An 11,294-nucleotide genomic window follows, 5' to 3' on the forward strand; every position below is an offset into this window, starting at 1 on the left:
CGTTCACACAGGTTAACGCGAGACTTGGACGTGCTGCCTTCCAGGACTGTGGGATATTTTAGCTTTAAGCTTCCAGTCAGTTGATAACATTCGAACCACACAACACAATACAACAGTTTTCTAGTGAATCAGGCTTTAATGTTGTCTTCATAAGGGCAGTATGTAAGCTGCTTTGTGAACTTAATTCATTTTCATAAAAATAACTTTTTTTTTGCATTTTACACTAGCCTGCTTTTATTGTTCTCCTATTCTTTAATTTGATTCTGTTCTATGCAGATGTTAACACGGGTATACACTGGTTTGCACATTTATTCTGTATATTTTTATCTGTGACGTCTGACTTCTGTTCTCCTTATCTACTTGTTTTGTCTGACTATGTAAAAGGAAGCAGGTACATCAACACATTTCATTGTACACTGTACTATGTACGTTTGTGCATATCTTATCTTATCTTATCTTATCTTGTCTTATCTTATCTTGTCTTGTCTTGTCTTGTCTTATCTTATCTTATCTTATCTTATCTTATCTTATCTTATCTTATCTTATCTTGATGTTTACATTTACATTTAGTCATTTAGCAGACGCTTTTATCCAAAGTGAATTACAAGTGAGGAACAAGGCAAGCAAACAAAATCTAAGTCAAGGAGAAAAAAACCTTAAAGCAAAGTGCTATCAAAAAGTGTTTCTGTTTCTAGAGATGTAAGTACAAGACAGCAGAAAAGTTTTTTTTGAAGTGCGGAAGAGATGTTAGCTAATAGAATAATTACTGATACTGGTTTGCAGCTTATATTGTTATGACAGCTCTTGAGAAGTTATCCATTCAAATGTTTCTTCTCCCCCTCTCTGTACTTTTCTGCAGGTATCCTTGTCCTTGGAGCTGTATATCTCCAGAATCCAGTTGACCTGCCCAGTGTTTTTGCTGCTTCTTGTTGTTTTTTGTTGCCTTCTGTTCTTTTCTCTCTCCTCTTTCCACTCGCCCCAAGCTGGCAGATGGTCGCCCACCATGAGTCTGGTTCTGCTGGACGGTTTCTTCCTCTAACGGGAGTTTTTTCTCTCGACTGTTGCCTAAAGCTTGCTTAAATGGGATTGTTGGGTTTTCTATGTAATTTTCTATGCAATTGTGCTCTTAACCTTAAAGGTCTTAATCCTTACACTGTAAAGTGTCTTGAGATGACTTCTGATGTGATTTGGCTCTATACAAATAAAGTTGAATTGAATTGAAAGAAGTTTGCCTTTTAAGTGCTTTTTACTCTATGATGAGTATTACAAGTAATAAATGGTTTGGAAAATGTATTTTTGAAGTGTCATGTATGCGGTTTTTGTTATAAAAATTGTTTCCATATTTTTATAAAATGCAATAACCTATATGTTCCTCATCCAGAGTAAATTGCTTTTCATAACAGAGCAGTTTCTTTATGCTCATACCTACAAGAAAATCAAGAAAATTATTCTATGATATGATTATTCCATGGTCAGCCCATCTTTCTGATGATTATCTTTGCTTTCACCAAAGGTGAAAGGGTGTTAACTTAGTTAATAAAAATAATAATTGATAGTTTTTCCCTAGGGGAAATTCTTGTGGATAGACAGTCACAACTGCCGAGGGAGTTCAGTGTCTTGTTTAGAGGCTCTACACCATGTGGTCAGAAGTCGGGGGAGCCAGGAGTCAAACTACGCACCTAACTGTAAAGAATTTTGATAACTACTTTGATAGTTAAAAAAATTGTATTACATAATCACAAATAGAAGATGTTAATGTTTAATATAAACATTATTTTTTAACAATTTTAACATTCTAGCGTATTGTATGAATTCTAATAGGCTACCATTGGTTGTATAAGACAGTTATTTCAAAGGTGTAGTTACAATTATATCAACCTAAACTATAGTGGGAAAATACTGAATTTATATGAATGCATGTGTTATTTTTAGTCTTAAAGCACGTTTTCAGACCTTTTTCAAATCAACTTCACCCAACATCTCTGTTGTGGGAATGCACGAGGAGCGTTTGAATGCAGCACATCAACTGTACATAAAGGTGTCAGACGTGGGTAAATATCGTTTTAAGAATTTAACTACATTTAAATCTTGTCTTTCAAAACGTTTATAAATGTTGTCCGGAAAACAGAGCTGATATTATTAGTCAACATACAAAGGCTGAGCAACAGGCAATGTGAAGACGAAAATTGTTTCTACACAGGGGTCCTAGCAGCGTCGGTGTCTGTGGGAATGACGCTAGTGAAGGATTAATCAGCTGATTCTGAGCGATCAAATGAACCAACATATCACGGTTTTATCCCATGAAAGACGATTAAATCTGGCCGACAGTTGAGGATTTTCTAGTTGGACACTGTTGACATGCTTTATTTGGGTAAGCACGTACTATAAAACCTTTGTGTGGCGTTAATGCATAGCGGTGTTTATGCTAAGTCAGTGGTGTCTAACGTTAGCTCCCTAACGTCAGGCCTGTTGGATGCTTTGTTCATGTTTTTATTGTTGAAGGAAATTAGTCAACACTGTCGCCACGGAGGAGGAAAGCTGGCACAAGCGGCTCCGTTATCACTTTAGATCCATATTTTAGCTGCCGGAGACGTCGGAGATATCCGTTACAGTTAGCATTGCTGTAAGCGTTAGCATGCTAACCTCCTGCAGCTGGTCAATGTTTGTCTGAAGTGTCGAGAAAAAGGGGAAAAATCTCATGTAAACAAGTAGTAAACACGTTTAAGGCAATATTGATTTCTACTGCGGGGGTTTGCTGTTGGTTCGGCAAAATACGGCGATATTGTTCAATCATTGTTACCTAAATTGAAGCATTAAATCTAGTTTTCAGTACATTTTGCAGCCTGTCACCGACGTTAGGATGAAATTGTTTTTGTATGTTTGTTTTGACCAACACTGGATTAGAAATTCCTTATACTATGTTAATGTTTCAGACCTTTGACATCATGTAACATTCATATATGTGAACTAACTACATATATGTCTAAGTTATTCATCCATCTTTTATTTTATGCTTAAATTACTAGCTATGTAATTAGAGGAGTTACTGGTATTTACTTCTGGAAAATTAAAAAAATTAATAAAAAATGTATTAAACATTTGTGACATCTAATTTAGTGAGCCCTAAACCATCTTTATATTATTCCATAAAAAACTCAAATTGAGCAAATTGAGAAATAAAACTCTTCTAAAAGACCATCTTAATTATTACTGACTGTTTTTATACCTGTTCATGTTTTAAATATATATTTTTTTATTAAATAGTTTTTATTTATTCTAATTTGAGAATTACATAAATAAACAGAAAATACATGTTTAATATTTTCTAATATCAAATGTTCAATAAGTAAAACATTCAAGCTTTACTGGTTATTTATTAAAATAGTTGGTTTATCCTAATTTATTATTACAAAAAATAATTTTACCGTTGCTCACAGTGTGTGTGTGTGTGTATTGCCCAGCTGCTGTCCTTTCAGCTGAGTACACATGTTTGTATGCTGACGGTTGTTCACTGAACAAATGCAGACAATCGGTTTACTTGGTGTGAAAAGAGCTCTGTACACCAAACAACTCTCACATATATTCAGTTTGATTTCTGCAATATAGCCAATTTGTGATATCACAAACCTGCCATGCTCTTTTACATACCTTTTATTTAAACAACTATAATTTCAATAAATGTATTTACATGTGTCCATTTGTATTTTCTGAATTGCATTCTACAGGCTGTCATCATGGACAAGATTTTAGAGGGCCTCGTGAGCTCCAATCACTCTGTTCCAGTGAAGAGGGCCATTGTGAAGAAAGTAGTGGAAGCAGCAGAGAAGGAAGTGACGGAGGAACAGTGTCGGGCATTGTTCACTCTCACAACCCGCCTCATCCTACTTGGTGAAGATGGCTTTCAGAAGCAGATCGGCTTCCAAGTTTTGGAAGCATATGCACGTTACCACCGCCCCGAGTTTGAGTGTTTCTTCAGTAAAGAGTTTGTTCTTAGCCTTCTTCAGCAGGGCTATGGCCAGTTGGACCACAAAGACCCAGCCATTATAGACTACATTCACTGCTGCCTGCGGCTGCTCATCAGCTGTCCCTCAGTGCTGGAGATATTCTCTATAATTCAGGTGGAGGTTTTAAGGATGGTGTGTGAACGTCCAGAGCCTGCTCTTTGCGCCCGTCTGGGCACCCTGCTGTCAGACTTTGTGCAGTGCATACCAAGGGATAAGTCTGGAGTTTTGTTCTGCCAGCAGCTGGTGAGGACCATCAGTTACTTCCACTGCTTTGCCAGTCAAGAGCGGGAGCTGAGAGAGTATGTAGGTCAGGTGACCAAGGTTAGCACACTGCTGCAAAACATCTGGAAGGCTGACCCTGCCACACTGCTTCCTTCACTGCAGGAAGTGTTTGCGATTATCTCTTCCACAGGTGAGACACTTTCCATCCTTTGCCTAATTACAAGCAACTGCAGGTTAGAAGGGTAAAACAAATCTCATTTCATGTTAAAGCAAAAACATTTTTTTTATATTCATTGATTTAAAGATAATCTTCTTGTCAGTGATGAAAAAGAGTATTTGCGTTTGGCAGCGTAGACCCATGATTCTGTCTTTAAATTTTGGCACTTGTACCAGTGTTGTTAGCACATGAGGGTTCACATGGGAACAGTTTTATACAACATCTGAATTTGATCCCTTGGTTTACTTGTTTTACATGTTGAATTTTCACTATATAATAATATAGTAATATAGTATTAATAATATATAATAATATAGTAATATTTTCATTTTGGTAGTACTGGCCTCATTTTACACACTGGGATAATTATATTTACATCCTCAGAATCAAGCAGTATGTTTTCCTGCAGCACTACAAAATAACAGCAGGCAGCAGTTTCAGTTAAACAGCCACACTAACGGCATCAATACATTTCAGTGACACTTTTCAGGTGAACTGCACTCCTAATGTGCTGCAGTTGAACTTCAATATTTGGTTCATCAGAGATGCTGTCAACCTGATGTCCAAACAAAGCCACATATGCACTCCTAAGATATTACACAAAATGTATAAAACACTACGCAAAATATTACCAGAAACTATCACAGGACAGCTGCGTTACAGGATTTATTTTGTTTTGTTAAGTTGTTTGTAGCCTTGAAGCCTATAGCTAGCTCATATAACTGTACTCCATAAAACTATATCATGTATACAGACAATAATAATTGTATCAGCGGATACTCAGTAAGGAGTACCAAAGAATCTGGATATGGATCAGCAGCTAAAAGTTTGATTGAACTTTATTAACCTTCAGTTTTCACAGTCCTCCAATAAGTCCAAACTTTGTGTGGAGCTTATATTGTTTTCAATCAATAAGGTTTGAGGCCTCTGTGTTACATTGATGTTGTCTTCCCCTCGGACTGTATATATGTACTGTATATACTAGTGATATTTTCTGCCAAATGATTAAATGTAAATTTAAAAAGTAGCGGTAAAGAAAAGGACCACTTCTATATTCTGTTGTGATTTCTGTCTTGCAGACCCCTCCTTTGACCCATCCATCGCCCTGGCCAGCCTTGTCCAGCACATCCCAGTCCAGATGATCACAGTGCTTATCAAGAGTCTCACTACAGACCAGAACGTTAAAGACGCAAGCATGACCAAAGCACTCTGCAGGTTATCTCCCACACTGAGTCGTCTGACTGTGCCAGTGTCTAATTCAAAATCTTTTTGTTATACATGGCCAAATGGCTGTGTAATCGTAACGTTAATTTTTCACCATTTTCTCCACACGTAGAACAGCCGAATGTTATCATTAGCACGTTTTGCACATTATTTACTCTGAACACATTCTTCTGTTTGTGTAGGATGATTGACTGGCTTTCTTGGCCTCTGGCCCAACACGTGGATACATGGGTCATTGCTCTACTGAAAGGACTTGCTGCAGTTCAGAAGTTCACTATCCTTATTGACGTCACTCTGCTCAAGATTGAGCTGGTTTGTACCGAGATCTCTTCACTGCAGTTTAGAAAGTTTATGCGCCTTTTAATTCTCAGATGTTGAACTATAGTAATAACAAGATTGTAGCAGTTATTCTTAAATATACTTCATCCTAGCCGAATAAAACATCTTACCAGAATTGTCAAAGCATTTAAATAAGTGTATTTATTAAATAAACTTTTTTTTTTTTTTTTTTTTAAACCCATAGGTGTTCAGTCGTCTGTGGTATCCCATAGTGAGGCAAGGGGCACTAGCTGTGCTCTCTCATATGCTGCTGAGTTTCCAACACTCTCCTGAGGCCTTCCATTTGGTAAGGGATCTCCTGTCTCCTCACAGCCCATTTCCCTCTCATATGGCCACTTTATTGGTTTTCTCAGTTCTTCTCTTCTGGCTTAAATTACTTCAAAGCTGCATAGAATTCTTTTCCCAGAACCCCAGGCTTGGCGTTCTCCCACTAATGATGTGTGAAGCACTTAAATGCAGAGCAATGGTCCTTGAGTTGGCCATTTTCATTAGCATCTAAAAACATGAAAAGTCTCAAAAATACTCAGCAAATGAGACTGAACCCTCTGTGGGGTTCCTTATGTGCGACTACCCTCCCGGCTGACCACGTTGCAGATTTGTATGATTAATATTAGCAGAACCCTCCTGTGTTTTCAGCAACACACTGTCCTTATCGTTTTCTGTTCGCCCCTCACTCTCCCAGGTTGTTCCACATGTGGTACATCTAGTCCAATCCTTAAGGACAGATGGTCTCTCCACCAGTAAAGCTTTCTTGCTGCAGTTCACTGAGCTCATCCACTGCATGATGTACCAATACTCCGGCTTCCCTGATCTGTACGACCACATACTAGAGGCCATCAAGGTAAGGCCAGGACGCCTTATGCTGGAAATGTACTTAAGTATCATCAGACATAACTTTTAAAACCCTGAATAAATTATTGTAAGAATCTGCGAAGAACTGTTCTTACATCTGATGCATTTAACAGAATTTGCTCTGAATCTGATCATTTGAATTTGTGCTGTCAGGATCTCCCAAAACCAGAGGAAGAAAAGATAAAAGTGGTATTGAATCAAAGTGCCTGGACATCTCAGTCCAACTCGTTTGCCTCTGGTCTAGTGAGGCAAGCTGGGAAGTCAGAGACCGGCAAGACAGGTCTGGTCAACCTGGGGAACACCTGCTATATGAACAGCATCATCCAGACGCTCTTCATGGCCACAGAGTGAGTCGTTTACACCACACACTGTAAGGCCACACTAGTTCGAATTTAATGTTCTTAAGAAACATAAGTAGTAAATATAATCTTTGTTCTCAGTTTCAGGAGGCATGTTTTATCATTACAACTAAACGGTTCCAACACACTAATGAAGAAGCTTCAGCTGCTCTTTGCTTTCCTTGCACACACTCAGGTGGGGGTTGTCCTTTTGTAATGGATAATACACTATATTGTTACTGAAGGATTACAACAGTGGATTACAGTGTGTGTGTGTGTGTGTGTGTGTGTGTGTGTGTGTGTGTGTGTGTGTGTGTGTGTGTGTGTGTGTGTGTGTGTGTGTGTGTGTGTGTGTGTGTCTGTGTCTGTGTCTGTGTCCTACAGAGGGCAGCATATGCTCCCAGAAATTTCTTGGAAGCATCTCGGCCTCCCTGGTTCAATGTGGGCTCTCAGCAGGACTGTTCTGAGTACCTTAGATTCCTTCTGGACAGGTACAGTAGCACTCCAAACAGATTGAGTGAATCAATGATAATAGGATTGTGTCATGTTTAACTGTGAAATGCTTTTCCTGCATTCCTCCTTCATGCCAGTGTAAGGAAAATAATAATAGAATAATTTGTGTGTCACCGAATGTAGAATCCAAAATATTAAAGCCTTGGCTTTAAGAACACAATACATGTCAAGTCAATGTCATGTCAATGATGATGTGAAAGTTTGTTCATAAGAGTAGAATAAGAACAATTATAATCTGTGCACAATTGTGTTTCCTCTTAATTTTGAGCATCCCTGTCTCCTGATATCAAGGTTGCATGAAGAGGAGAAAACACTTGAGGTTCTGGAATCGGCTAAGCCAAAAGTTTCCTCCCCTGATGACACAAACAGTAAAGACCAAACAGGTCAGACTTCTCCAGAGGAGAGCAAAGAGTCATCTTTCACTCTTGCAGAAACCAAACCTGGAAACGATGGAAGGACTTTGATAGAAAGGATGTTTGGTGGGAAGCTGATCACAGGCATTCGCTGTATGCAGTGCAACTGCATCTCTGAGAAAGAGGAGCCTTTTACAGACCTCTCTTTGGCCTTTTGTCCTTCTGCCACCTCTCACAATGGCCCTCAACATGAAGGGCCCTCAGAGGAGCCCAAGGTTCTCTGTCAGGGATCGGTCAATGGTGGCAGTGAAATTGCTGAAGCAGGTTCAGCCAAAGCTCTGGCTAGTAATGTCCATTTTGTGCCCATGACAAATGATCCTCCTCTCTCTGTGCCTGACCTGGTAAACTACTTTCTGGCCCCAGAGATCCTGGATGAGGACAATGCCTATTTTTGTGAGAAGTGTAATTCCCTCCACCGAGCAGAGAAGACCATGAAGGTGGTGTCAGCACCTGAGTACTTGATCCTCACCCTGCTGCGATTCTCGTATGATGCCAAATGTCATGTCCGGAGGAAGATTCTGGACAATGTCACCATCCCGCCACTCATGAGACTTCCAGTACATGCCCCTTCAACGCCATCACAGTGTTCCTCTTCTTCTTCATCTCCACTGCAAGTAGATTCTCCGGAGAGCAGCGAGAATCTGGCCAAGAAGCTCAAACCGTCTCAAAACGATGAGGATGAAGCAGAGAACGAGAGGATAGACGGAACAGAGCAGATAAATAGAGGAGGAGAAATCCAGTCAGTGCCGTACGTCCTCAGCTCAGTGGTGATGCATTCTGGTATATCATCCGAGAGTGGCCACTACTACTCGTATGGTCGTAACATCAATGGAGCAGATGGAACACAGCATCCAGCCAATCACTTTGCCCTCAAGGATTTGGGGAATGGCCAGGCCGAGTGCAGCCTCTCCACTTGCTCAGCTCTCTCCATTGCACCTGAACAAGGAGACACCCTCCCTAATAGTGGCCAGGAGGCAAGGGATTGGCTACTGTTTAATGACAGCAGAGTGACATTCACATCGTTCCAATCAGTGCAAAACATTACTAATCGCTTCCCCAAGGACACTGCTTATGTGCTCATGTACAGAAAACAGGAACTACCGGGGCAAAACATAAATGGGGGACTAATGGCAAATGGAACAAGAGTGAATGCTGAGCCTCCTCTGCAGAAAGAACTACTGGATGCTATTATCAAGGACAATAAGCTGTATTTACAGGTAAGTGGGGAGAAAATTAAAGAATGCATTCTTCTCCCTTTATATCAATCATCACAGTATCAGTTTCTATAAATTATACTAATAAATGCAAATAATATGCAACGTGATTGACATTAGAGAAAGTATTTAATCTGCTGCCAAGAGGTCTATTTGATATCTTGGCTGAAAGACTGTTTTTATTTTTCATGTTTTACACACTTTTGACATCACATTGTTACCACTAACCATTTCAAATGTGAGGTTATTATGAAAGTTGAGCACTGAAGAAGATTCTCTCAGGTGGAAAGTGGCAGAGGGAAAACAGACCACACTTTTACAGATAACTAAGAGTCTGCAGAATATAGGATGGGTTTTTTTTCTCATTGTACTTTGAGCCAAATCTGAACTGTCCTGTTATAAGACGTGAGGCGTAATTTCACGACTCACTGAACCATGCAGAGTTGAGTTGACATTCCAACGCACTTTTGTGAGTGATCAATGTAAATCACCTCTAGAGGGTGCTGTGATAACAGTGATGCCCTGTCACATAGCAGTAGATTATTAATATACTATTAACTCTTTCATTCAGCATTGTTTAGGTATTTTATCTGTTTTTTACCCGTTTTCTAGTGGAAGGTGATCTGAAGAGTTAAACATCTCTCTTTCCTCTGTGATATCAATAGGAACAGGAACTCACTGCTCGGACCCAGGCTCTCCAGGCCCCTTCATCTTCCTGCTCTTTCAGACCCAACGGTTCAGATGATAATAACCCACCAGGGAGCTGTGGCCCATCTGGTGGAGGAGGGGGGGGAGGTGGCTTCAATACCATTAGTAGACTAGTATTCTAATAGTAGAAAAAAATGCTTCAGAAGACCCAGATGAACTAGCACTAAGGGGGCCCTGGACTGCTTCCAAGAGGAGCCTGAACTCCCAGACCATAGATGTGCATATAACCTCATAAAACAAGCACTGAAATGATCTAAGAACGCATACACAGGGCGTCTGTGCTGTTCTTGATCCTAGATTTGATTTTGATTAAAATAGCTTTTATACCACTGTCATCATTTAAATTTTTTTTTATTATTATTTAATTCGATTATTTTTTATGATCTTGAATTTGTAATTATCACATACTCCAAATTTCTAAACCTGAGGTAAAAAAACAACAACAACTCATTGGTATAAATGTATTCTTTTCATTTAAATAAAATAAATATGACTCGGTGTACTTTGATGTTACGGGAGTAACTTCAGTAACTATTAGTCTCCTAATAAGCTTTTGAATTTCACATTGATAATGTGAAATTGATTCAGACTGGAACATGTTCATGTTATCTTGCTTGTCTGAGCGTTTTATAATATTACCTCACACAAAAACACATACACAAACATATGCAAACACATGCATGTACAATTTACAATACAGACAAAAAGCATTCTGCTGTAAGATAAACTGTTTTGAATTATCATACTTCTGAACACGAGTGCGACTTTGTTTACTTTTCTGATTTGCATGCAACCTTTATTCCCAATTGTTTTGATTTTCAAGATATCTGAAACTTTTTGATGTGTGCTTTGGTGTTTTATAGATTTCATATCTCATGCAATAAATGTACTTATGATTTAAATATATTTTCTGAATAATCATGTAATACACAGTACAAATGAAAAATGAAGTATATATGGGAAATTTCCAACATCAGGGCATCTCCAGAATTTTTATTTAAAGCTGTTATCACGCAAAAGTGTGATGTACAGACTAGACAACATTTACAGCTACTTATTTAAACATGCGTATCTAATATCATTATTCAGGAAGACTTATGTGTTTGTGCTGATTTCATGTGCCTTTTGATATTTACTGCAAATTTCTGAAGAGGAATTTGTATTTACACCTCAGCTGTGCTGTGGTTATGTTCACAATGGCGCCAGCTTTCCCTACACTAAAACTAATCACATTTTGTTGCTTTTTATTA

General features: G+C 38.9%; 1 protein-coding gene across 1 annotated transcript; it reads left to right on the forward strand.

Annotated features, from left to right (window-relative positions):
• The first annotated feature begins 2,222 nt into the window (after positions 1 to 2,222).
• usp38 (ubiquitin specific peptidase 38) lies at positions 2,223 to 11,294 on the forward strand. The gene is made up of 11 exons (XM_026360463.1): positions 2,223 to 2,371; positions 3,726 to 4,416; positions 5,523 to 5,658; positions 5,850 to 5,979; positions 6,191 to 6,292; positions 6,689 to 6,847; positions 7,012 to 7,205; positions 7,299 to 7,392; positions 7,581 to 7,687; positions 8,001 to 9,339; positions 10,002 to 11,294. The coding sequence occupies exons 2-11, from the start codon at positions 3,735 to 3,737 to the stop codon at positions 10,164 to 10,166; spliced, it is 3,108 nt and encodes a 1,035-aa protein (XP_026216248.1). The 5' UTR covers positions 2,223 to 2,371; positions 3,726 to 3,734; the 3' UTR covers positions 10,167 to 11,294.

The sequence above is a fragment of the Anabas testudineus genome, chromosome 1, assembly GCF_900324465.2.
Source record: "Anabas testudineus chromosome 1, fAnaTes1.2, whole genome shotgun sequence".
NCBI classification, from domain to species: Eukaryota; Metazoa; Chordata; class Actinopteri; order Anabantiformes; family Anabantidae; genus Anabas; species Anabas testudineus.